The sequence below is a fragment of the Carcharhinus amblyrhynchos genome, chromosome 4, assembly GCF_965287045.1.
Source record: "Carcharhinus amblyrhynchos chromosome 4, sCarAmb.v2.hapA, whole genome shotgun sequence".
NCBI lineage: Eukaryota > Metazoa > Chordata > Chondrichthyes > Carcharhiniformes > Carcharhinidae > Carcharhinus > Carcharhinus amblyrhynchos.
The window spans coordinates 129,281,537-129,309,353 of NC_137327.1; the positions used below are offsets into that span (position 1 = coordinate 129,281,537).

Genomic DNA, 27,817 nt, shown 5'->3' on the forward strand with positions numbered 1-27,817 from the left:
TAGCTCGAATAGCCTTTTTCTGTACTGTAAAAATTCTATGACCGTCTAGAAATATACTCAAATAAATAAAGGATGCGGTTAAAACTGCTAAAATCTAGACAAAACAGAAGTGTACACACCTTGTTGTGATATTTATTGATTACAAGTGTTCAACACTGTGGAAAATATAAACAATTCATGAAAAAAGCAAATGCATCGCTTTGAGAATTAAAAGTAGCAAAAATTTCAATTTTCTACTGCAGGAATCATTTCAACAGTTCTTGGAATGTACCACCAGCTTTGCAACCTTTCTCACGCTGTGCCAAAAATAAAGCCAACAGTATTTGCTGTTCCTAGTTGCGTTTCTTTTTGATTGTTACCATTTCTCCAGCCCTGAATGTGCGCACAATGTCTACCAGACATTAAAAAAAAAGCACAAAAAACCAGCAACATTGCAAATCAGGGGTCAAGAAACAGACTCAATATTTGCCTGTTTATTTTGCCACTCATGATCCAAAAATAGCCACACTCTTCAGAAGTGAATCTTCAAAATAAAGCTGGGTACTGAACAGATTTAATTTCTCCCTTCTTCTAAGAAACCAGTCCTCACCCCATCCCCAACACACCCCCATTGCAATGAATTCCAACCATTTTTCTACGTCAAAACTCAGACTGCCATTCCAGTACCTTTGTTTAATAAAGAGAGTATACCTATCTATCCATCCTATAGTAGGTTTCCATAACACAAAACATCAACAACTAAAGACTCCAGGTTGCCATGTTATCAGCACCCTCTGCTGGAGGAACAGGCAGGGGCACTGTAGAAGGCTTCCTAAGGAAGAGTGCCTCGAAATGAAACAGAGTGAGGGAGTTGTGTTGAACGCAACGTTTTGATGAAATGCAAAGAGGCAGGCGGGAATCATTTCTGACTTTTTTGAATACGTTCTTACTTCTATTTTATACGTGGCTGGGTGATGGGGTACAATTTCAGTTAAAAGAACTGGATTGGCACAGAAACAAGAAGTGAACAAAGTTAAAGTTTCTAAGCTCTTCCCACGTAAATCACTAAGGCCTATTAGTTAAACTTTTAAAGGATAAAAAGAATAGCACTGCAGATTTACATAACCTTCACAGTCCCTTCAATACGACCAGTACCTTTTTCCACATTTTTAGTTCTAGACAAATCAAGTCTAACCCCAAAATGTAGCACACAGGACAAATGTGAAAGGACAACTGCTTCCTCCGCACCCCCCCCCACCCCAACCCTCCTCCCTGGGTCTTTTCATACATTCCACAGGTGAAAAGGTCAATAAGGCCACTAAGGATTTGGTCTCCCATGCAATAATCTGTGATGGTGCACCAAACGTGTATTTTAACATACGACCCAGGAAGTTACTAGCATTTGCTGGCAGAATTCTGCTGTAGCTGACAAGAATACTTCCTTTACTTGTGATCTGTCTACTGAAGCAAATGATGGGATGTCATTAATACCATTTCAAAGCTGTTGGCGAGAACATTTTCAGAATCACTAGCACCTGTCTAGTAAGCACAATGTCTAATTTACATCCTGGCTGACCTCCAATGCAATAATCTTGCACATCAGTGCCCTGTCACAATTGTGATGGCAAAATAAAACCTCCATTCCTAAAATAGGGAAATTACCAGTTTCAAACATTTTATCTCACAAGCAACCACACCAGCCTTGTTCTCTGAACTCCTCTCCAATAAGCACACTCATGGACTTCCCCATATTTTGGTCGGTGTACCGTGACTGCTCCACCTTTGAACTGTTAGCAGCTGTTTCATTCTTCACTCTCCTTTTCTGCAATATTCCTAGAAGCCTCAAACTCCTCTTTTTTCTCCTCCCTTGCATCCGGCGACTTCATGCTGCTCTCGCTGGATTTTGCGCTGGTCATTAACCGGCGGCTCCGTGCCCCTGGCTGGTACAGCTGCATAGTCGGACGGTCCTGTAAATAACAAGTAAAAAAACTGAAAACATCTGGATGAACTACAATTCTGAGAGTTGGATTAAATGACACCACAGCTCAATATGATAAAATGTCTTCTCTTTAATTAAGCACATCACAGGCAATGCAATAAAAACAAAATTTATAACTATATTCAGAGTAACACTGTCAATACATCTATCTTCAATTGCTTCAAACAGGACATTTACATTGGATAAGCTCAGAGGCCATTGGTATATCCTTAAAAGTATTCCTTGTTTTTGAAATGAAGAGTGGATACTGCACTGCTTGATTTCAATACTACCACAGACTAGAATTAAAAAAAAATGTTTTGCTTTCTATTAGTAGCTATAAATTAACCGAAGTTTTTCAACACATTATAATGCAATCAAGCACTGGAGATTGTACTCAAGATTCACTTTTGTGGAATTAAGCTTCATATATTTGCTTAGCAATTTTAATGAGTTTACATCCATGACTGCCATTGATGCCAACCTGCAAAACAATATACATCAACTGAAAAATAGAATCTGTTGTGCAGATATTTGATGAAATGGCTCAAAAATGCACTATTAAGTGAAGAAATGGCTGACTATCATATTTGAAATGTGGATGTTTTTACAGTAGAGGCAAGTAATGCAGATTTTACTAATCCTTCCTTTATCATTATAAGATAATCTCAATGAAACATTGCATACCTTATTTCGGATTCGTTCCTTTTTTGCTGCACTATCTTCTTTCTTCTCCTCTTTAGCTTTCTCCAATTTATCATAGCTTGCTGCAATCTCTGAGCTCTCCTTCTTCCTGGTCTTTTCATTTGTTTGATCCTTTTCCTTCTTGAGCTCTTCATCTTTTTTTCGGAAAGGTTTGTCAGCCTCGCATCGTTCCCTTGGCTTCCATCGCTCTTCCTCCTGCCGCTTCTGACGCTCTTTCTCCTTCAGCCGTCTCTCACGTTCCCTTTCCTCCTTATCTCTGTAGTCTCTTCCACCGTCATCTTCAACCCTGTCAAGCACAAACAAAGTGAAACTTACTCAAGAGTTACAGCAGAATTTTAAAAAAATGAATCATATTCACTTTGGGACATACCGAATGCTGCCAAGATTGCATTTTCTTGCTTATCACGTTACCCCAAGAGGATACAGTCGTAGAGGTTTACAGCATGGAAACAAGCCCTTTGGCCCAACTTGTCCACCATTAAGCTCGCCCCAATTGCTCATGTTTGGCTCATATCCTTCCATACCAATTTTACCCACATACCTGTCTAATTGCTTTTCAAAAGACAAAATTGTACCTGCCTCTACTACTACCACCACCTCGGACAGCTAGTTCCAGACACTCACCACCGTCCGTGAAAAGACTGCCCCTTTGGGCCCTGGACAATACCCAGTCTTGGTCTGGCAAGTGGCAAATAACATTCATACCACACAAGTGCCAGGCATTGGCCATCTCCAACAATAGAGAATGTAACCATCGCTCTTTGTCATTTAATGGCATGCCCTTCAATGAATCCCCCACTGTCAACAAGCTGGGAGTTACAGTTGACCACAAACTGAATTGGACCAGCCATATAAACTAGAAGCAAGTAACTCGCTTCCTGACTGCCCAAAGTCAGTTCACCATCTACAAGGCACAAGTCAGGAGTGTGGTGAAATACCTTCTACTTGCCTGGATGAGTGCAGCTCCAACAACACTCAAGCTTGACACCATCCAAGACAGCTTAATTGCTAACAATTCCACAAACATTCAATCCCTCCACCACTGACAAACAGAGGCAGCATATGTACCATCTACAAAATACACTGCAGGAACTCACCAAGGTTCCTTAGGCAGCACCTTCCAAACACACAACAACTACCATCTACAAGAACAAGAGAAGCAAATACCTGGGAACACCATCACCTGGAGGTTCCCCTCCAAATCACCACATTGACCCAGGAGCAGTGAAGGAACGGCAAAGTCCTGGAATTCCCTCCCTAACAGCACTGTGAGTGTACCTACACCACAGGGACTGCAGCAGTTCAAGAAGGTAGTGCACCACCACCTTCTCAAGGGCAACTAGGGATGGACTACAAATGCTGGACTAGCCAGCTATACCCACATCTCATAAATGACTTAAAAAAAATCAAATAGTCTTACACAAAAAAGAGTAAGGGGGAAAATATGTACAAGCCCCGCCACTCACACCAACCCCAGAAGATGCTTTAGCAGATACTAGGTCATATCCCACTTCATTGCCTTTACCAGGAATTAATGCTTAATTCAGAGAAAGGAGAGGTTTACCTCAGCTAACACACGCTGCTGATTGCTTAAAAAGACAAAGGGCAAGATTTTACGGCCTTGCTTGACCTGAGACCAGAAAATCCCATGGTGGGTGGGGTGGTAGAATTCCAGCAGTCGTCAAAAAGTCAACTAGGAAATCCCACCAGTTATACTGGAAGGACAATACCCCCAAGAAAATGAGATCTTGGTTGATGATGTGACTATTCTAAACTAATATAGGGAAGAAATCAGTTCTTGAACTCTAGACCAATGACAATATTAGCATAGAAAGCACATTTCCTTATGATTTACACCATTGTGTTCCTCTTTGATTGTAGTATGCATGCAAACCACAACACCTATTTAGTACCATGGGCAAGAAGCTGTGCTATCATGGGCACTGAACCTGTATCTAAATAAGATGACTGTAAAAGAATGTAAAGAGTCTAATTTATTCTCACTCACTTCTTTCCTTTATCTTCTTTGATAGCACTCTCCAGGCGTTTACTCTGTCCAGTGAACGGTCGGTCCTCCTTAGCCTTTTCTCTCTCCAGTTTCTTCACTTTCTCCCTAGACTTTTCCAAACTGGTGTCATCTCCTTTATCTGATTTCTTCAGAAGCTACAAATACACAATTATATTTTGTTGCTCAACATTTTTTAAAAATGTTATATAAAAGTGCTTTTGTTAGAACACTGACATAATTTCAGGTACCTTTATCTTAGGTTCATCCTTTGATCTGTCCTTCTCTTTATCAAATCCTTTCTCCAGCATCTTCTTTTGCTTCTCTGCTTCTCTCCTTTTCCGCCTTTCATCCTCTCTCCATTTTCTCCTTTCTTCCTCACGGAGTCGCCTCTTTTCCAGCTCTCTTCTCCTCCTTTCTTCTCTCTTTTCCTCTCGTATTCTCTGATATCAGGATGGTGTGGGGAGAGGATGAACATAAGGTTCGCACAGGAGACAATCAATGGCAAACTTGAATAAACACAATTGTTTTTCCTTATTTTGGCTTTTTAAAAATGACAAAAACCAGAAAATCACTTACCTGTTTGTTTTTCACGTAGTCCAAAAGCGGTGTGGTTTTTTTAGCTGTTAAGTGTAAAGAATAATTATTTCATCCATGTAAAAAACTTATGATTTTGAATTCTAACAAAATGGCAACAACACTAGGAAAACATGAATATATAAAATAAATCAAATGGGAGTTCAAGAAACCTATTTTTCTGACAAGTGGTGTGAACGTGGAACCACAGGAAGTGGTTGAGGTTAATTTTACAGATGTATTTGAGGTGAAATTAGATAAACATGGGGGAAGAATGGAAGAGAGGATTAGGCTGATAAAGAGTTGGATGAGGAAGGTTGGAAGCAATGAATGGAGTATTAACAAGGCAAGGACTGGCTGGACCAAATAAAGGGGGTGCAGAGGAGATTCACCAGGATACTGCCTGGGATGGAAGATTTAAGTTATGAAGAGAGTTGCATAAAATTGGGTTGTTTTCGTTGGAGCAGAGAAGACCAAGGGGTGATCTGATTGAAGTGTACAGGATTATGAGAGACACGGACAGAGTGGATAAGGAGCAGCTGCTCCCTTTGGTTAGGGTACATAGGTTCATGGTGAAAGGCAGTAAGTTTAGTGGGGTGTGCGTGTGGAAATGTGAGGAAATACTTACCCAGAGCATGCTGACATTCTAGAACGTGCTGCCTGGGAAGATGGTAGAGTCAGGTTGCCTCACATTCTTTAAAAGATATCTAGGTGAGTACTTGGCACATCATAACATCCAGGGCTATGGGCCAAGTGCTACAGATGGGATTAGTTGGAAATTCAAGTGTTCTAATCTGTCAGTGCAGATTTGATGGGCCAAAGGGCCTCTTCTGCGCTATGCGACTCTATGAGAATATACTAGATTGAGATCAGCTATGTTATGTAATAAAGCACATTGTATCGTGAATTGAAAGCATTAGTATAAGATGAGCCAGCATTTACAAACTGAGCTTGTGCATGAGAGATCAGGGCTGTATTTCACAGGGATGTGTTTATAACCTAACAATAGTTGCTGCAAGTGATTTTTTAGGATGCTTCAGAGGGCATCAAGAGTCAGCTATTCGGGTGGACTAGGAGTATACGCCATCTCAGAATCGAGGATTAGTGAAACAGCTGGATTAAACAATAACCACAACCACCCAGCTGATTCAACTTATTTTCAGACACCAGCTCGCCAATTCATGGAATTCAATTGACAGTAGGATTTGAATTCATAAATAAGTCATACATACTGCACTATCTGCCCTGGTTTAGGATCTCATCAGGGCTATGCAAGTAGTGAGGCGGGGATACGGCAGAAGATCAGAAAATTAAATACAAGCAACAGACAATGGGAAATACATTTTAAAATAATTTAAACAGCATACAAGCTGTTCAAGTCAAGGCCTGATTATGCATACATGGCCATAACAGAAATATTTCCATTAAAAAAATTACAAAACTTATATCAGGCAGGTTAAAGCAGTGAGATCCAATGACTACCTATAGCCTGACAGACCACACCACAAACCATGAGGGGAAGGAATTAAATCGTGTCAATTAGTGTAGCACTACATTGAAGATTATTGTATTTAGAAATTATATGCAGCTAAAAGTTTATACACTAAGATTGAAAAGCAAATTATTAGTAAATTAATTCTACAATAATTTATAGGATCAAGTACTTCAATTTGTCATTTTTATCAAGAAACTGCAAGACATAAACAAATACCAGCTTGGAAACTGATCAGATTTATTTAAAAAGCTCATTTTACCTGCTAACTCTTTTGTTTTGGCTTCAATTTCCTCCAAAAGTGTTTCGGGATTGTTTGAATTTTTCTCATCATCCGCATTATTATAACTCTCCAAAAACTTCTTATATTCAGGATCTGATATTTTAAAAAAGTACAAAGAAGTTTAAAAAAAAACTTGCTCCAGTTCCAAGCTAAACATAACTTTTTGTTTTGAGTCTTGGTTACCTCAAGGCTCTTACATCCAAGAAATCTGCCACTTCCCTGAGAAAAAAATCTTTATTCTCTAACTTTGCTTCTGAGAAACTTGTGACATGAACTTATATTGCAGTGACAATAGGCACTTACAAATAGTGCCATTTAGGAACTGCCACTGTGGAATAGCAGAAATCCCTTCTGCACCTGAGGCAGCAAGACTAATCAGAGGATTGAACGTGCATCCCAAAGTACCGCACAAGAGATTGTTTCATGATGTTGACCTAGTCTACCCTCAACAGCAGTTTAATTTAGGAATGTTTTAAAAAACAAAACTACAATATCAGTTTCAAAGAAAGGGAGGGGGAAAAACAGTTAAATCCTTTCTGTTGTGCTTTTCTCAGGTTTGTTTACTTGGGCAGTTTTGTACAGCGATCCCTGGCTCATTCGGCTTAGTTGACCTCAAATCAAGTTTAGTGATTAGGGCATTAACAATTAGCCTCAGTGCCTCTGGACTAGGCTTGGGGTGCAGATTGCTGGAAGCATTTTTTCACCCAGAGAAAGGATGAGCTTGGTTCTGATTTCCCAACATATGGAACAGTCTCTCTGATCTCATTAAAAGCTCTCGCTTTTCACAAGGGAAGGAACTACCTCTAAGCCACAGTATATAAAAAAAGCTCACAATTTCAAGAATATTTTCCGTTCCCCTGACCCAACAAGTGGCGCTAATGCAATAGAAAAAAGCATATTACTTCAAAATACTTCAACAGCAGTCAACATAGCAATGATAACACAGCACAAATAGACTGGAACAACAACTGGCAATTCAGCTTCCTCAAAAATACAGAATAAAGCCATTCTTTTTACGCAGCTCCCTTATGCCAGGAGAAGGGCAACCCAGACAATAGACTTCTCTACAAAGACCAGAAATACTGGTCCCCGGACAGCTACACAACTCCCTGTGATGTACGAGGAGACCTATAACCCCCACTTGCACAAAAAGTATATCAGTTTAGTTAGAGCATCTTGCAGCACGGGCTTGGAGGGGACGAAGGGCCTGTTCATGTGTTCTTTGTTCAAGTACTGCCAAGTCGTCTGGCTAAAGACAGCAAAATTCATGACAATTTAACACTGGCATGTCAAAGCGTCACAGGTCTTTGGGACTGGAATGGAAGTAAATTATGCTTTGCTGTTTAATCTACAGCATGAGAGATTAACTAGAACAATGGCATTTTTAAACATTTCAGGAGAACCAACATATTTTTCAGTTGCCCCTATCCATCATAATTAATCTGCAGCTGTTTCCCAACTAGGATTTCCTTAAATTAACGGAATTAAAAATTAACAGAAGAAAATTGTTAGGGACAGATTGAGAGAACGGGTGTGATTTTGAATCTGTTTTTTTAACCCAACAAGGTCTTATACCAGTGAGCTGAACACAGGAAACAACATACCAGCCTAGGAGTTTAAATGTCATACTAAGTAGTCAGGTCTTGAAAAAACTAATTTTATATTTATGTCAATATTTCCCAATATGATACAAATATAACTTATTAATAAACACGTTTAAAACTTTTTGATATTTTAGCTTTTAACGTGCATATCCAGTGATGAAGTGAAAACGTTGAGAGTTTCAAGTTTCTAGGTGTCCAGATCACCAACCACCTGTCCTGGTCCTTCCAGTCCAATGCTATTGTTAAGAAAACCCACCAACACTTCTACTTTCTCAGGAGCCTAAGGAAATAAGGCTAGGACACTCACCAATTTTTACAAATGTGCCATAAAAAGAATCCTTTCTGGATGTATCACAGTTTGGTATGGTTCCTGCTCTGACCAAGACTACAAGAAACTACAAAAGTTGTGAATGTAACCCAGTCCATCATGCAAATCAACCTCCATCCATTGACTCCGTCTACACTTTCTGCTGTCTCAGAAAAGCAGCCAGTATAATCCAGGGTCCCACACATCCTGGACATACTCTCTTCCACCTTCTTCCATCAGGAAAAAAAATACAAAAGTCTGAGAACACATACCAACTGACTTAAGAACATCTTCTAACCCTGCTGCTATCAGACCTTTGAAGGGACCTACCATATATCAAGCTGATCTTTCTCTACACCCCAATTGTAACTGCAACACCATATTCTGTACCCTTTCCTTCTCCCCTATCAATGGTATGTCTTGCCTATACAGCGTGCAAGAAACAATACTTTTCAGTGTATCCCAATACGTATGAAAATAACCAGTCAAATCAAATCTTCATTTAACTCTAAAATTTACAAAAACTGAACGTTATTCAGTGCATTTTACTTCCTGGTTTCCTGTCGCAAGAAAATACCTTCATTTGATCGGATGCTTACACTTCCTGACGACATCTCCGTTCCTGGGTACCATGCACTCTACCTGAATTGGTGCCAGATTCAAACCAAGGCAAATACATGCCACAAAGATTTCTAAAACATTGTGGGCAGCTCTCTTGGAGTCATTGCTTCACTGCTGACTGAAAAATCCACACCTGTGCTTAATATATTTTCTATGAGGTGACAGAGCAGTGGTGATAAAAAGAAGAGAGTAATTTAAATTCTGTCCACCTAGCTGAAGGACATGAAAGTAGAAACAAAATGGAATAGGACAAGAAAATTACACTTTACAACAAAGTGTTTACATTGTAAAAAATATAGTCTCTCCATACCATCACTAAAATGTATGAGGTCCGTGCCATCTTCAACAGTTCCTAGTTTTGCATCTTTTTTCTTGCTCTTCTTCTTGGGAATCTTCTGAAAAGGGGCAAATTCTACAATAGCAGGGTACTCCTGACCTGTTGGTTGGACAAGAGGCAAACAGAGAATAAAAATAATGGAGCTCTGACAATTAAAATGGCTCAAATTAAACCTTCCTTCAACAATACATTTTTCTGTCATCTTAAATTCATAAACAATTGGAACTAAAAATGTTAATGTCTTCTTTAAGATAGACTCTGCAGTTATTTTAATTAGTAAATAAGGTTACATTAGAAGATTATCATTGACCAGAAACTGAACTGGGCTAGCCACATAAATATTGTGGTTACGAGATCAGGTCAAAGGCTACGAATCCTATGGCAAGGAAATTAGCTCCTAACGCCCCAAAGTCTGTTCATCATCTGCAAGACACAAGTCAGGAGTGTAACGGAATACTTGCCACTTGCCTGGATGAGTCCAGCTCCAAAAACACTCAAGCTTGAAACCATGCAGGAAAAAGCAACCTGCTTGATTGGCACCCATTCACAAACATTCACTCGCTTCATCACTGACATACAATGCAGTAGTGTTTACCAACTACAATATTCATTTAAGCAGTAAAGGTATTTAAAAAGAATCATTCACCATTCACTTTCCAGCTGCTTTGATTGATTTAAATGGGAAAAGTACAAATAATGCTTCTGCACCTGATGTAAAGCCTCAGAATAATCCCCATTATAGTTGAAAGATTTTTGAATAATGTTAAGATACCCAGAAAAGATAGATGCATGCAATTCTTTATAATATATATTTGAAAACGTATGCTTGAAGGCAAATAGATTCTGCATCACAGAACCAGGGACCAAGTTCAATTCCTGCCTTGGCTGTGTGGAGTTTTGCACGTTCTCCCCATGTCTGCGTGGGTTTCTTCTGGGAGCTCCAGTCTCCTCCCAAAGATGTACAGGTTAGGTGGATTGGCCATGCTAAATCACCCATTAACGTCACAAAATATATAGGTTAAGGGAATTAGCAGGATAAATACATGGTAAGACTGGGTAAATTTCAGTGCAGACTCAATGGGCCAAATTACCTCCTTCGGCACTGTAGGGGTTCCATGATTCTAAAGAAGTGAAACAAATGAGAAGGTATCGGCATACTTACTGACGTACAAAGTTAAAAATACCTTACCTTTGCTGTCGATGAAAACATAGCCATCAAACTGATCCCTGAAGAGGACAATGTCGTCTTGGTTTTTGAAGTTGATGTACGCTCTAGAAAATATGTGTGGAAATAAACTGTGGAAAAATAACAGGTTTTAGGTCAGAATTAAACCAGAAAGGTGCAATCAACTTCAATTACTTAGTAGTAATATTACACAAAATAAAATTTGCAGTCATTAGTTGTGATTGCATTACATGCACACAAAAAAAAATTCCCCTCATTATAGCCAGATCAAGTTCCATAAAACACAAGAGATAGGAGAAGGACACCACGTAGCCCATAGGAAATTTCTCCTAGTCACAGTCCTAAATAATCAACCCTTAACCCAAGAATTCTATCTTCCCCAGCTAAAGAACCTCTCAGTGTGTACCCTGTCAAGCCCCTTCAGAATCTTATACACTTCATGAGATCATGTCTCCTTCTTTGAAATTCTACAGAATAATCGGCTCAATTTACTCAAGTCTCTGATTACAGGACAATCCTCTCAGCCCATCTTGGTTGTACTGCCTCCAATGAAGTATACCCTCCCTAAGATAGGGAGTTTGAAATTGCATAACACGTTCCAGGTGTGATCTTGGCAAAGTCCTGTATAATTGTAGCAAACTTCTTTATTTTTGTACTTAAATCTCTTTGTATTAAAGGCCAACATGCTAATTGCCTTACTAACTCTTTGCTAACTTTGAGTTCCTTTTACAAGCACGTTCTCAGAATGTTAACAGTTACAAGTTTTACACCTTTCAGAAAATATTCTGGTTTTCAATTCTTATAACCAAATTGAATAACTTCACACTTTTCCACATTATACGTCAGCTACCATCTTGTTGCCCACTTACTTGATCTGTCTACATTTCTTTGTAGCTTCTGTTTCTTCCTTATGATTTAATATTTCTACCATGTTTTGAATCATCAACAAACTTAGATATTGTAATGACCTCAACGAGGCCCATGAGGTTGGAGTACAAGCTCCCTGATTGAGGTAATGATTGCCTGCCCAATCAGGGAGTCTCACCTGCATGCATAAGTGTCAGGATTCTGACTTTGTACCTGAAGAACTCTTAGAAGTGGAATCGAGTTTGTAAATAAAGGAAATCCGATGAAGGGACACCAGCCTGAAGAGTTATTCAGATACGTTACTCTTGCTTTTCCAAGTCATTAAATATACTGGATACAGCAAAAGCCCCAACACTGATCCTTGCAGCACTCCATTCATCACAGACTGTCAACTTGAGAAGCTCCATTTATGCCCATTCTTTGTTCCTGTCCATCATCTAACCCTCTATCCATGCTTGTACTCTCCATGCCATAAGTCCTTATCTTGCCTATTGAACATTTGTATGGCACCTTATCAAATGACTTTTGGAAAGCATCTTAATCATTTATCTCCTTTATGAACCCTATTGGCCATATTTTCAAAAAATGAATAAAGCTGTCAAACAGAATTGTTAACCTGTTTTATTCATACTATAATCTTCTAAGTGCATTGTTATTCCTTAATAATAAATTTCAATCCTTTCCCAGCATTCAATGTTAGGCCAGCTGGCCTATAGTTCTCAGGTTACTCTCCCCCTCCTTTCTTGAATAGAGGTATCACATTTGCTAACTTTCAATCTGACGGAGCTAGGGAATTTTGGAAAATCATAGCAGCAGAAATAGTGACATTCTTGGTATCTCTTTTAGAACACTCCTGATGCAGGCCACCAGGTTGTGGGATTTGTCGAGTTCCCCAGTACTTTTTCTCTGCAGATATTAACTTCATCGCTTTTTTCACACCTCGCTTAACCTCCATTTCTGATATGCCTTTGTCTTCTGATTTGAAGACAGGCACTAAATAGCTGTTCAATGCCTCTATTTTCTCATTCCCTTTGTCTCTGCTTCTGAGGGACTAACATTTATTTTAGCTATCCTCTTCCTTTTATATACTTGTAAAAGCTTATACGACCTGCTTTATATTTCAGATTATATTCCATACTCTCCTAATTCATTAATTTTTGGTGACTGTTAGTTTCGAAAATATTCCCAGTCCTCAGACTCTCCACTATTCTTTGTGATCTTATATTTGGTTTATTATCATCATCACCACATGTATTAACATGCGAGAAGTATTGTTTCTTGTATGCTACACAAAGCATACCATTCATAGAGAAGGAAACAGGAGAGAGCAGAATGTAGCGTTAGTCATAGCTAGGGTGTAGAGAAAGATTAATTTAATGCAAGGCAAGTCCATTCAAAAGTCAGTGACAGCAACAGGGAAGAAGCTGTTCTTGAGTCAGTTGGTACATAACCTCAGACTTTTGAATCTTTTTCCTGACTGGAGAAGGTGGAAAACAGAATATATAAGCCCCTCCTTTTAACCTCACACCATTCTAAAGTTCTTGAGTAAGCCTCTGCATCGTAGCACGCTGCAGCTTTTCGCCCTTTAAATAGTAATCCCCCTACTATTATTTCTGCCAAAGGGGATAACCTCACACTTGCTAACATTATACTCCATCTGCCAGGTCCTCGCCCACTCGCTCAGCCTATCCAGATCCCTCTGCAGACTTTCCACACCCTCCACGCAGTTTGCTTTTCCACTCATGTTCGTGTCATCAGCAAATTTCATCACCCTACACTCAGCCCCCTCCTCCAGATCGTCTATATAAATGGTAAATAGCTGAGGCCTCAGCACCGATCCCTGCAGCACTCCACTAGCCACCAACCGCCAATCAGAATAGCGCCCATTGATACCAACTCTCTGCTTCCTATTAGACAACCAAACCTCTATCCACACTAACATCTTACCCCCAACTCCATGCACCCTAACCTTCTGTAGCAGCCTTTTATGAAGCACCTTATCAAACGCCTTTTGAAAATCTAAAAACACCACATCCACTGGTTCCCCTCTGTCTACCGCACTAGTCACATCCTCATAGAAATCCAATAAATTCATCAAACACGACTTCCCCTTAACGAATCCGTGCTGTGTCTGCTTGATCAAACCATTCTTTTCTAGGTGCCTCGCTATTTCTTCTTTGATGACGGATTCAAGCATTTTTCCAACTACAGACATTAAACTAACCGGCCTATAATTCCCTGCCTTTTGTCTGCTACCTTTTTTAAACAGCAGCGTAACATTAGCCGTTTTCCAATCTTCTGGCACTTCCCTGGAATCCAGCGAATTTTGGTAAATAATTAATAAAGCATCCACTATGACCTCTGCCATTTCCTTCAGAACCCTGGGATGCATTCCATCCAATCCTGGGGACTTGTCCACCTTCAGTCCCGTTAGTCTATCAAGCACTACCTCTCTAGTGACAGTAATCGCATTCAGGCCCTCAACTCCTACCATCCTTCTATCTTTAAGATCCGGCAAACTATTTGTGTCCTCCTCCATGAAGACAGAGGCAAAAAACTTATTTAAGGCCTCAGCCATTTCCTCATCTCCCACCGCTAAATCCCCACTCTCATCCTCTAAGGGTCTAACGTTCACTCTAGCCAGCCTCCTCTTCTTTATATATTTGTAAAAACTTTTACTGTCCTTTTTTATATTTAGTGCTAGTTTAGCTTCACAGTCTATCTTTCCTTTCTTTATCAACTTCTTAGTCATTCTTTGTTGATTTTTAAATTTTTCCCAATTTTCTAATCGCCCACTACTTTTAGCCACTCTGAACGCATCAGCTTTTAACTTAATACTCTCCTTTATTTCCGTCGATAACCACAGCTGGTTATCCTTTCTCCTACATTCCTTTATCATCGGAATATATTTCTGCTGAGTACCAAAAAAGATCTCCTTAAAAATCCTCCACTGTTCCTCAGCCGTCCTACCAATCTGCGCCCCCAATCTACATTTGCCAAATTCCTCTCTCATCCTATCATACTCCCCTCTGTTCAGACAGAGGACACAGGTTCGGGACCCTACTTTCTTGCATCAAAAACTCAACTATACAATGATCGCTCATCCCAAGAGGATCCCTCACAATAAGATCCCTAATTCTACCTGCCTCGTTACACAACACCAAATCTAAGATAGCTTGCTCCCTCGTAGGTTCCGTCACACACTGCTCAAGGAAACTATCCCGACAGCATTCCAAGAACTCTTCCTCGAGCCCACCACCTCCGACTTGGGTCAACCAATATGCAGATTAAAATCCCCCATAATTATCACCGTTCCATTTCTGCACGCATCATTTATTTGCTTGTTTATAGCCCACCCCACCTCTAAGTTATTATTTGGGGGCCTATAGACCACACCCACCAGTGTCTTCCTCCCCTTACTATTCCTTATCTCCACCCACAACGATTCCACGTTTTGCTCTTTGGAGCCTATATCTTCCCTTACTACCGCCCTGATATTATCCTTAATTAACAGAGCTACCCCACCCCCTTTTTCCTCCCGTCTATCCTTCCTAAACACTTGATACCCTTGGACATTCAGCTCCCAGTCCCTGCAACCACATTTCCGTAATGGCCACTAGATCATATCCATTTGTGCTGATCTGTGCCATCAGCTCATTCACTTTGTTCCGAATGCTTCGTGCATTCAGGTAAAGTGTCTTTATACCAGCCTTTATCTGGACCTTATTTGAAGGAATGCTACTAACCTTTCTCATGCCCCCTACTTCTTTTATTATTGGGACATCCTCAACATTTTCCCACGCCCGTACCCTCTCTTTTACTTTAGATATTGTAATTTCTCCCACCCCTGCACCCTCTCCCCGCTAATTAGTTTAAAGTCCTATCTACAGTCCTAGTTATACAATTCGCCAGGACTCTGGTCCCAGCATGGTTCAGACTAAGACCATCCCATCTGAACAGGTTCCATCTGCCCCAATACTGGTGCCAATGCCCCATAAATTCAAACCCATTCCCTCCACGCCAATTCCTGAGCCACCCATTCATCTCTTTAATCCTATTTACCCTGCGTTCATCTGCATGTGGTTCAGGTAGTAATCCAGAGATAACCAACTTGTCGGTTCTGCTTTTTAATTTGATTTCCAGCTTTGCATGCTCCCTCTGCAGATCCTTAGTTCCCATTTTGCCTATGTCGTTGGCACCCACATGTACCACAACGACCGGGTTCTCACCCTCCCACTCCAGGTTCCTCTGCAATCTAAAATACTATTAAATCTAAAATACCTTTATCCACAGTTGGTTCAACAATGTATTGCCACAGAAACTAATCACTGAAAACATTCTAAAAACTAATTGCTAGACCACTCTTGCCAATTTGATTGGTCAAATCTATAAGAAGATTAAAATATCCCACTATTATTATTTTGCCTTTGTTCGATTCTCCAAAAGTTTGTTTAATGCTCTGTCCAACAGTATAGTTAGGGGGCCTATAAACTACTCCCACTAGCATTCGAAGTCTTGCTTTTCCTTATCTCCACCTATACTGATTCTACTCCACGATCTTCCAGATCAAGATCCTTTCCCACTAATATCCTTATTCAATCCTTTACAATCAGGCCTACCTGTCCTCCTTTGTTATTCTGTATGCCTTTAGGAAATATTGTGCATCCTATTTCCCCACCTTGCTCATCAAGTAAACATATTACTGTAATGATGATTCGATATACACAATGGGTGAGATTCTCTGGACTTCACTCAGCATTTTCCCTGGTGGCAGGATCCTACTATCATAATGGGAATTCCCATTGAAGTCAACCCATGCCACCGGGAAATCTGGGGCAGAGGGTGCGATCAGAGAATCCTATCGGCATGAATGGCCAGAGAATCCTGGCCCATTTCTCTCTACTTTTGCCACTAGTTCATCTACCTTAATGCACATGCTTCAAGCATTTAGCTAAAAAACCTTTCCATTTCTGTTACCGCTACTGTTACAATCTCAGCTGATGTTACTACTGAAAAGTCAGATCCCAGAGTGAAACATGGCTTGATAAGTCCCAGTTATTTTCTAAAGAAATCGTGGTAAGTTACTGCAAACTCATAGGAGGCTGCTGATGAACTTTCAAGACACGGAATAAAATATTTATTGAACAAGAAAAGTGAACTGTATTTCACCAGACAGAAAGGTTCATAAATCTCAATACAAATGCAAGATAGTGAATGAAATATTCATTATTCTTTCATCCAAACTATATCTTTACAGGTGCATACAAATTTGGAAAGATAAAACAAATGACCATATCTTATATGCTAATATTCAGGGTATTCATGTGAACCATCACAATCCAATATAAATAACAGATGCAACCAAAGCAGATTCTATGGTTTTCTCAACAATCTGCCCAGATGCTTGTCACACATTGAGCCAGGTGGTCTCGCACTCTCTCACAATGGTTTCCAATCTATCCATTTGAAGATCTCACTTGCAAATTAAAATTATTAAATTGAATTAGCTTTAAAATGACAAGAGTCAGCATTTGTCAAATTTCAATTGTATTCTTTACACAATATATTTAAAAATGATCTTCCAAAAATCCAGTGTTCAATTTACTAAAGTTGAATTTGTAAAATTGTTCTTTTTTGTTAGTGTTTTGAAGTTTTGCAAATGGCTCGTTGAAGGTAACACTGAATGATTATTAGTATCAGAATACAATTTTTTAACCACAGAAGGCTGTGGAGGAAGAGTTACTGAATACATTTAAGAAGAAAATGGATAGACTTCCAGACTCTAAAAGGTATCAAGTGTTATGGGGAGAGTGCTGGGATATATGTTGAGAGAGAGGATCAGCCATGATCACATTGAATATGGAGCAGGCTCAATGGGCTGAATGGACTACTCCTATTTTTTGTCTCCATGAATTGTTTCCAAACATCACTCTCACTTGATGGATTTAATCAGGATTCACCTCAGGTTTTAAAACTCACTGAGATACTTTCTCCCAGGTTGTCATGTACACTGAAGTTTCAGGTTTCAAGCACAATTTCAGATCTGCAGCAATGCCAAGCAGTGCAGCTGTGCCAGAAGGACACCTTTTCACTTATGGTCTGCAGCACAGAATCACCAACCTTTGGCTGCCCTCTTCAATCTTTAGGGCTTTTCTTAAGCTCATCTGCTCCTCGCACTTCTCTCTCTTCAATCTGAAGGCTATTGCTTTGCTCTCTCAACTTTACCTAACAGAATCAGTTTCTGATCTCTGGTTTTGCCCCTTAACAAGGACCTTCTTCTGGTAACTGTTTCTGTCCCACTCCCTGGTTTGGCATCTTCTTCCTTGTCCCCCTCCCTATGTCCTACTCCTTGGGATACCTTCTCTGCAATGGTGTGCCTCTTCAGGTCACCTAACCTGTAGCTGCACACGGTTTCACTTTTCTTCTTCGCATATGAGTACAGCCAGTTGAAGAATGCAAAAATGGATGAACTGCACAGGTGTGGCCCTTTCCCTGCTGGCAAATGTGCAGAAGTCCCAAGGCCCAATGTATTCCCAAATTCCGAACTAAACCAAAATTTTATTTCATCACACTACTCCCAGTGTGGACCTCATTCACTAATGTCTGTTGCTGTTAAACTCTGTCCCTTCCTGTCCCACTACTTTTCTCTTTATATTTCCAAATCTCCTTTCACTTGAACCCTCCCCTACTCTATTAATTACACGTTTGTGATTCAGAAATTGAACTCTGGCCCAACATAACACTCTCAAACTAAATCATAATCTTCGGGTTAAACGCAAAAGGCTGAAGTCTACTGTTGCAATTACAAGAGTTAAAACAAAAAATGTAAACATTACAGTTGAAATTTCCCCCACAGGTCAACCAAGCTGATTCAGGCTGCATCCTCATGAAATAAGAAATACTTACAAAAATTCCACTTGTGGACATTCCCTCTCATTTTGTAAACATTAAGTCCAGAAGTGGCTGCTCACAAATCAGGTTCTTTGCAGCCAATTTTTTTTTTATATAGTTCCAAACTTTATTACAAACAAACAGTGCAGAAGTGCTGCCCGCTGAGAGAATTACAATAAATACAATTCTCAGTCAGTTCTGAAGAAAGGTCTATGACCTGAAACGTTAACTCTTATTGCTCAGATACGGCCAGATCTTCTGAATAATTCCAGCATAATCTGTTTGTATTTCAGAATTCCAGCATACACAGTAGCTGGTTTAAGGCCCAAGCAGAGCTGGTGTGCAAGGCAAACTCACTCCTTTAGGTGATAACTTTGAGCATGCATGATCTCATACACGTGCACAGTTCTGTTCTTTAGGATTGCTTTTTAACGTTAGACTAGGTGGGAGCAGCCTCTTAATCAATAGCCCTGTGAAGTTCAACCATACATTACTTTACATAGTGTCAAGTACAGGTTGTACAAGACAGCAGCTTGAAAGCCTTTTACGGTCCATGGGCAGAATGGGATCTGCCTTCAGATGTGTGTTGTCAGTTTTATATCCAAAATTGTTCTGCAGCTCATCAGGCTTATAATCAATGCAATCAAACGATTTGAGGACATACATGCAAATTAAACTCTAGTCTTTCTCAGTGAGGTGCCAAGATTTTATCAACTGCCATCCCCATGAATACTGCACTACAACATTATCAACACTACAGAAGGTCGAGGCCATTGATACAAGCAAGAGTTTAAATGAAACAAAAGGCAACCCCCTCAGATTTTTAAGGTAGTTTGATCATGTTGCCCTTGCAATTTTTAAAATAGTTTGATGCAATTCTGTTACAATAACTACCTACCTCGAATTGGTAGAAAAAAATTCAAAGTAATCATGCTCAGGCAATGGGGCAAGTTGCTCTTCCAACTGTTCTTTTGTCAGACTGGGAGGCAAACGACGGATCACCACCTAATGGGTAAAGGCAGTTAAAATATATATATATCAGCTATTTCTTTACAAATATATACAATATTAAAGTTAGAACAATTTTTAAAATAGCTTTAAATTTAGGAACAGATTGCTCCGATTAAACATCCGGTGAACCACGTTTGGATGTTAACAGACAATGACAGAAACAAAAGAGCAAACAATACAATTATTGCCGTTTTGTAACTAAGGTTACGACTCCTCTACAGAGAAGTATGTTTTTTACTAATTTTTCACTCCATCATTAAAGTTACAAAACCAATGGATTGGGTAAACCCAAACTGTTCCTTACTTGCACCAAAAACCAAGTTCAAATTCCAGTCAAATCCAATTCAAGGTCACCAGAAGAGAGACAAACAAGATCCAAGCTGACAAAATAAGGCAATGTCAAAAGGCCGAGAAGTGTCGTGTTGCCAAAGCTTTTCGTATTGTACTCATCAAGGCAAGTGCAACAATGCCAAATTTCAAACAATCACAATTTATACTACAAGAGAAAAGGGTGCTGTCTGGTTGGCAAATGGTCAAGGCATTGTTATGGAAAAAGCAACAGAACTGTCAGCTTCTCAAGCTTCTGGGTAATTCAGAAAAAGACTTGAGCATATTTCTTTTATTTGCAGGGAACAGCTCCTTGCTCTAAACTTTAAAACTGTGTGTGCCAACCATTCAGTAACCCTTTCTCCTGTAGTAAAAATTGTTGGTCTTTTGAAATATGACATTCTTTTGTTTGCCCCAATGACTGCAAGACAAACAGCTTCAGCAATACGTCTGTCTTTTCAGCAGTACTCAACTTGCGTAGCAAATGTGTAACCTACCTCAGTTAGAGAATGGCAAATAAACAGCCATTCAAAAATCAAGAAAAACTTTAATGACACAAAACACTTCACATCAGATCATTCAAACATTGAAACATCTCTTATAAAAATGCCTTCAGTTCAAACAGCAAGTGCTGATAGCATCAGTAAATCTGAGAAAGGTAAATACAACACACAAGTAAGATATTGCCAATTCTGGAAACAGAAGCTGATAAAGGCCCATCCAAATCTAGCCCTGACCTGCTGAGCTTCCAGCATTTTCTATCAATTAAGGCAAACTCAAAGCAGTTGACTTAACCAGCGGAATGACTCAGCCACAAGTGCACATACTAATCCAGTTCTTTCAGGCTATTATTATTGTTGCCGTTGCAAAAAAGTGAATGTCTCACACAAATCACTTACAACAATGAAAACAAGCATTCATTACAATGACATGCATGGGAAAACAAAAAGTGGGAAACCAGGAACTTCCAAGAAAATAGCCCAACTGCTTTGGAGCTGTACAATTAAGTTGATTTATTACTGTCACATGTATTGGGATACAGTGACAAGTATTGTTTCTTGTGCACTATACAGACAAAACATGCTATTCATAGAGTACTCTGGGGAGGAGGAAAAGAGGTGCAGAATATAGTCTTGTAGTTATAAATAGGGTGAAGAGAAACATGGAGGGCGAGAGAATATCATAGGCATCATGGTGGCACTGCAGTTAACACTGCTACCACCTGGCACCAGGGACCCAGGTTTGATTCCCAGCTTGGGTCACTGCCTGTGCAGAGTCTGCACATTCTTCCCGTATCTGCGTGGGTTTCCTCCAGGGGCTCAAGTTTCCTCCCACAGTCAGAAAAATATGCTGGTTAGGTGCATTGGCTATGCTGAATTCTCCCTGTGAACCAGAACAGGTGCCGAATGTGACGACTGGGAGATTTTCTCAGTCACTTCATTGCGGTGTCAAAGTAAGTCTACTTATGACACTAGAGTTTATTCATATGTCAATATTAGCGTTTAACAAATAAACTTAAACTATATTTACACTGTCAGGTTTAATTTACAAAACCAAAGGTGACTTGTTTAACCAGAGTATAGACAGCAAACCATTTAGGGAGACATTGCTTCCTGAAGTGAGCCCTGCCTCAGGCCTGTTGCCCCACAAACCTTAGTCAGGATCTCCTTCTTCTCTTTCTTCTCGACTCGCTCCGCCTTCTCCTCCACTTTAACTTCCACTTTCTTCTCCCGGGGTTTGGTATTCTCCTTATCCTCCTTCATGTTTAACACCGCTGCCTCCAGTGTTCACGCCTGCCCCCACTGCCTCTCCCACTCCCAACTTCAGCTCAGCCGGGCCTACTGCTCCCTGTCACGTCACTCAAACCCGCCTCCGCTCCTGATTGGCGACTGGGAGGAGGGGGCGGGGGGGGCCGGCGGCCTGCGATCGCGAGATGTGAAGCGAGTTCTCGCGCCGGCCCGGCTCTCGCGCGGTCAGGGAGGCGTTAGTGCTGCGCATGTTCGGTGCGAGGTCAGTTCTACGCATGCTCGGTGCGCCCCGGGTTGGGGGGGAAGGTCAGTCGGTTGCGGGGCGGGGGAGGCAGGTAGGCCCAGGATGTGGTACGAGATCTTACCCGGTCTCTTCATCATGGCCGGCTGCATGACGGTGCCCGGACTCGCCACCATCTACGTTCACCGGTGGACGAACGGCGGCAAGGTAACCCTGGTCGGGTGCAGTTGCATTTAGATGGCGCCTGTCCGAGGGTTTGAGGATTGGCCTGCAGCCCTCGGGAATTGAAGATCAATCTCCAGTGGTTAGCACCGCTGCCTCACAGCATCGGCGACCCGGGTTCCATTCCCGGCTTGGGGGTCACTGTCTGTGTGGAGTTTGCACCTTCCCCCTTTGTCTGGGTGGGCTTCCTCCTGATGCACCGGTTTCCTCTCACCGTCCGAAAGACCTGCTGGCTAGGTGCATCGGCCATAGAAAAATGCCCCTTAACGTCAGTGGGATTAGCAGGATAAATACTAAATCCCCTAGTGGCCACCCTCCCCTCCTGTTCAGGTAAACTGAGGGAGAATTTAGCACGGCCAATGCACCTAACCAGCACATTGTTCGAACTGTGGGAGGAATTTGGAGCACCTGGAGGAAGCCCACACAGATGGTGACCTAAACCAAAAAACTAATTCAGGCCGCTGATACAATGAGGCAACAGTGCTAACCATTGTATTACTCCTTTGTCCTCTTATAAATGGTGTACTTTGCTTGGATAGTGCGCAAGAAACATTACTTTTCAGTGTATCCCAATGCATTTGATTTGTTTTATTATTGTCACATACATTAGCATACAGTTGAAAGTATTATTTCTTGCGTGCAATACAGACAAAACATACCATTCATAAAGAAGGAAACGAGACAGTGCAGTCTGTAGTGTTACAGTCATAGCTAGAATGTAGAGAAAGATCAACTTAATGCAAGGTAAGTTCATTCAAAAGTCTGACGAGCAGCAGGGAAGAACCTGTTCTTGAGTTGATTGGTATGTGATCTCAAACTTTTGTATCCTTTTTTCAAAGGAAGAAGGTGAAAGAATGTCCAGGGCGTATGGGACCCTTAATTGTGCTGGCTGCTTTGCCGAGGCAGCGAGAAGTGTAGACAGAGTCAATGGATGGGAGGCGTGATGGATTGGGCTACATTCACGACCTTTTGTAGTTCCTTGTGGTCTTGAGCAGAGCAGGAGCCATACCAAGCTGTGATACAACCAGAAAGAATGCTTTCTATAGTGCATCTGTAAAAGTTGGTGAGAGTCATAGCTGACATGCCAAATTTCCTCAGTCTTCTGAGAAAGTAGAGGCATTGGTGGGCTTTCTTAACTATAGTGTCAGCATGGGGGGACCAGGACAGGTTGTTGGTGATCTGGACACCTAAAAACTTGAAGCTCCCAACTCTTTCTACTTCATCCCCATTGATGCAGACAGGGGCATGTTCTCCGCTACGCTTCCTGAAATCGATGACAATCTCCTTTTTGTTGACATTAAGGGAGAGATTATTGTTGCTGCACCAGTTCACCAGATTCTCTATCTCATTCCTATACTCTGTCTTGTCATTGTTTGAGATCCAACCCACTACAGTGGTGTTGTCAACAAACTTGAAAATTGAATTGGAGGGGAATTTGGATGCACAGTTGTAGGTGTATAGGAGTATAGTAGGCGGCTGGGAACACAGTCTTGTGGGGCACCAGTGTTGAGGATGATCGTGGAGGAGGTGTTGTTGTCTATCTTGACTGATTGTGGTCTCAGTTGGGAAGTTCAGGATTCAGTGGCAAAGGGAGGTGCTGAGGCCCAGGCCACAGAGCTTGGAGATAAGTTTCATGGGAATAATAGTGTTGAAGGCTGAGCTGTAGTCAATAAATAGGAGTCTGACTTCAGTGTCCTTGTTATATAGATATTTAAGGGTTGAGTGCAGGGCCAGGGAAACGGCATCTGCTGTGGACCTGTTGCGGGGATAGGTAAACTGTAGTGGATCCATGTAGTCTGGAATACTGGAATTGATTCATGCCATGACTAACCTTTCAAAGCACTTCATAATGATGGATGTCAGAGCCACCGGCCTATAGTCAAATATAGCCACCACCAACGCTCAGTGGCAGCAGTGTGATGCACTGATACAAGATGCAGTGCAACAATTCACCAAAGATCTTTAGACAGCACCTTGCAAACCCATGACCACTTCCATCTAGAAGGACAAGGGCAGCAGATACATGGGAGCACCACTCCAAGTTCCTCTCCAAGCCATTCACCATCCTGACTTGGAAATATATTGCCGTTCCTTTGCAGTTGCTGGGTCAAAATCCTGGAATTCCCTTTCTACCAGCATTGTGGGTCAACCCACAGCATATGGAGTGCAGCGATTCAAGAAGATGGCTCTTCCCGAGGGCAACTAGGGATAGGCAATAAATACTGGCAGCCAGCGATGCCCATGCCCCACAAATGAATAAGATGATGTAAACCAGGATTCCCATTTGTGATGGTTATCCCAGTAACTTCAATTAGAAGTTCTTCTGTCTGGGCTTTAGTTGAAGAGGAGTGTCTAGTAGGCACAAGGAGTGTGATGAACTATTCCCCACTTGCTTGGATAAGTGAAACTCCAACAACACTTAGGAAGTTTAATACCATTTGGAACAAAGCCACTTTATTAGCACCCCATTGGCCACCTTAAGTATTCATTCCCTTCAGAACTGGTGCAGAGTGGCAGCACTGTGTACCATCTATAGGATGCACTGCAGCAACTTGACAAGGCTACTTTGACAACACTTTCCAAACCCATGATCTCACCACCTAAAGGACAAAGGATGCATGGGAATGCCACCACCTATAAGGTGCCCTCAAAGTCACACATGATCTTGACTTGGTACTGTATTGTGGTTCCCTCCACTGCCCTCGAGGTCAAAGATCCTGGAATCCTCTCACTATATGTGTGTGCACTCAAGAATATGGCTCACTGCCACATTTTCAGGGGCAATTAGGGTGGGTACAAAATGCTGGCATCCCATACATGGAACATCGAAAACTTTGATCTCACATGGGGCAAGAAACATGGCTGAAGGTTTGCTATTGGTAAAGGAAATTATGAGATGGATGTGGAGATGTTCTTTCTGCAGAATCTAGAAAAGAGAACCAGGAATGTAAAACAATAGGCAAAAAGAGTAATTAATTATAATCAAATAAAACTTCCAGAAATAAATTTTCATAGAATTTTAATAGAACAGAGTCCAAAGTATTACAAGGTGAGCCATTCTCCTTCCTTCCCTATGTTATGTCTTCAATACACAAGTCTCCCTCTTTAAGTAATCATGCAAAAATAGGGTCCACATTCTTGAACAAATTGACTGTGTGCTCCAGGATAAACAAGGGTTTTTTGTTGTAGTCCAAACTTTTTAATGGAAAGGAGTAAAATTGAATGCATGTCAAGAAGCATGTTAAGAATTGATACCTAGGATCATCTGACCATGTTCTTGTCACGCACCCAACCATGTTAAGTATTAAAACCATTTTAAAAGCCGCATTCAGAATTGAATCCACAGAACTGGGTTAATGAAGTGCTTTATCAATGGTATTCGTGTCTGCTGGAGATATATGAGAAAACTTTAGTTGGCATTTTCATTGATTTTTCATAGGCACAGAGATGCACACATTCACCCCTTTCTCCCTAGGAGCACACCATGCTTCAACTTAATGCCTTTTCCATGGAACAGCTGAGATTGAGAACTCTTCACTTAGGTTGTCGTACACTTGAAGTATAATCTTAACTGTAGTACGTTAGGTGCAATGTCTATGTTCTAATATTCCCAGTGTGGCTCAGTGTCAGATTATATTGCTGAGGTGAAGGGCCTTGGGGTGTTTTACTACATTAAAAGTGCTATATAAATGCATGTTGTATATAGTTTTCAGCAGGAATAGAAAAAATGCTTAATATTTCCCTTTACAATAGATTATCTAATAATTTGCTGTGAATTTATTTGTAGTGTGCAATGAAGTAACTGTTTCCAGATTTAAATGTATCCCTGACCCCTGCCCCCTTTTAAAATTCTGGCAGGAAAATTTCTGTTTGATGGGAATACATAGCTTGACTGTCTTGTGAGTTAGGGATAATGTGAGGACAGCGGATGTAATTCACTCAAACAGTATCGGTGGAAGAGTCCATTCGAAACCACTTGTGTCAGTGCAGTTGGCAATAAGTTTTTTTAATTTGTTCATGTGATGGTCGCTGGCCAGGCCGACATTTATTGCCTGAAGGCATTTATTGCCCATCCCTGAGGGCATTTAACAGTCAAACACAGTGCTGTGGATCTGGAGTGTTACACAGGCCAGACCAGGTAAAGACAGCAAAATCCATCCACTAAAGGGACATGAATAAACCAGATGGGTTTTTTTTTACCACAATCAACGATCATTTCACAAAACCATAGAAATGAAACTGCACAGAAGGCCCATGCTGACCCAAAGGTGCCTTTCTAATCCCATCTTCCTGCACCTGGCCTGTAGCCCTGCAGTTTACAGCACTTGTACCGTTTAGAAGAGTCTCTGTCTCCTCCAGTAACTTAAGAACATAAGAAATAGGAGCAGGAGTAGGCCATCTGGCCCTTCGAGCCTGCCCCGCCATTCAATAAGATCATGGCTGATCTGTCGTGGCTCAGTTCCACACTGATTCCAGATACCCACCATCCTCTGTGTAAAATAGTTCTTCCTCATGTTCCCTCTAATCCTCTGCCACTTAGCTTGAATCTATGACCCCTGGTTTTTGAACTTTGCAAAGGGAAACAGGTTCCTCCTGTCTTCTTATTTCTACCCCTCACAGTTTTGTACACCTTAGTTATGTCCCCCCATGGTCACCATTAGACTTTTTAATTCAGATGTTTTTATTGAATTCAAATTTCACCATTTACTGTGGTGGGATTCAAACCCAGGTTCCCAGCACATTACCTTGGGTGGCTAGATTGCACTATTGCCTCCCCAGTAAGATTACAGCTATAAGTGGGCTTGTGAGTTTTTTTAAAAAAGTAATCCTTGGTATTTATTAAATCAAGGGTTTATTTTACACATAAACATAAAGAACAACACAAATTCCTGATAATGTCTTAATGATTCTTTATGTTTAGGAGAAACGGATTGCTCGTTTACCTTATCATTGGACCCTGCTGGATCGAGACAGAAGAGTGTCTGGTTGCAAAACCTATTACAAATCAAGGGTAAATGCTTGAGCATAAGTTACTTAGTTTGACCACATTTGCATGCACTTTTATCGCTTAAAATAATTCACATTTCAGTTTTTTAAAAATGGTGCAAAGGCAGTTACAATTTAAAATAGTCTTTGTTCCATTGTTGTAATTATGGAAATTTACCCCCTATTTAATTTTTTTAAAACAGGGGCTAGAAAACATCGACTGATGGACTGTTCACCTTAAACTACAGGACCCATGAGCCTGCAGAAGAATGGTCGCTAAAACCTGAACTTTAGTCTTTGTTTCATAAAGTAACTTTGATAGATTAAAATAATATAATAATATGGAAAATAAAAGTGTGACCCGATTATGTATGATGCCTATCATTGAGGAAGAGTTCTTGGCGAGAAGATGGAATATAGCCAAGCACAAAAAGTGGATGCATTGGAACAG

The 27,817-nt window shown here is 40.8% G+C and overlaps 2 protein-coding genes across 2 annotated transcripts; one reads left to right on the forward strand and one right to left on the reverse strand.

The window, feature by feature from the left end:
- Window positions 1-112: 112 nt before the first annotated feature.
- On the reverse strand, window positions 113-22,033 carry upf3b (UPF3B regulator of nonsense mediated mRNA decay). Its single transcript, XM_080187865.1, has 10 exons — window positions 21,822-22,033; window positions 19,730-19,836; window positions 11,077-11,183; window positions 9,861-9,986; window positions 6,998-7,111; window positions 5,247-5,290; window positions 4,919-5,110; window positions 4,671-4,825; window positions 2,645-2,948; window positions 113-1,946 (listed from the first exon to the last, which is right to left on the reverse strand). The coding sequence occupies exons 1-10, from the start codon at window positions 21,930-21,932 to the stop codon at window positions 1,782-1,784; spliced, it is 1,425 nt and encodes a 474-aa protein (XP_080043991.1). The 5' UTR covers window positions 21,933-22,033; the 3' UTR covers window positions 113-1,781.
- Window positions 22,034-22,186: 153 nt separating this feature from the next.
- Window positions 22,187-27,731, forward strand: LOC145342354 (NADH dehydrogenase [ubiquinone] 1 alpha subcomplex subunit 1-like). Its single transcript, XM_080187868.1, has 3 exons — window positions 22,187-22,365; window positions 27,302-27,391; window positions 27,570-27,731. Exons 1-3 carry the CDS (start codon window positions 22,264-22,266, stop codon window positions 27,588-27,590), a joined length of 213 nt encoding a protein of 70 aa, XP_080043994.1. The 5' UTR covers window positions 22,187-22,263; the 3' UTR covers window positions 27,591-27,731.
- Window positions 27,732-27,817: the final 86 nt, after the last annotated feature.

What these genes read in the sequence shown, in the direction of transcription:
- upf3b (XM_080187865.1), bottom strand. Translation starts at nt 21,932, where the DNA reads ATGAAGGAGGATAAGGAGAATACCAAACCCCGGGAGAAGAAAGTGGAA. An exon ending in ACTACGTGAAAAACAAACAG is followed by an intron (nt 5,111 to 5,246) that starts GTAAGTGATTTT and finishes TCCTGATATCAG; the next exon opens with AGAATACGAGAGGAAAAGAG. An exon ending in AGGATGAACCTAAGATAAAG is followed by an intron (nt 4,826 to 4,918) that starts GTACCTGAAATT and finishes GTGTATTTGTAG; the next exon opens with CTTCTGAAGAAATCAGATAA.
- LOC145342354 (XM_080187868.1), top strand. Translation starts at nt 22,264, where the DNA reads ATGTGGTACGAGATCTTACCCGGTCTCTTCATCATGGCCGGCTGCATG. An exon ending in GGTGGACGAACGGCGGCAAG is followed by an intron (nt 22,366 to 27,301) that starts GTAACCCTGGTC and finishes CTTTATGTTTAG; the next exon opens with GAGAAACGGATTGCTCGTTT. An exon ending in AAACCTATTACAAATCAAGG is followed by an intron (nt 27,392 to 27,569) that starts GTAAATGCTTGA and finishes TTTTTAAAACAG; the next exon opens with GGGCTAGAAAACATCGACTG.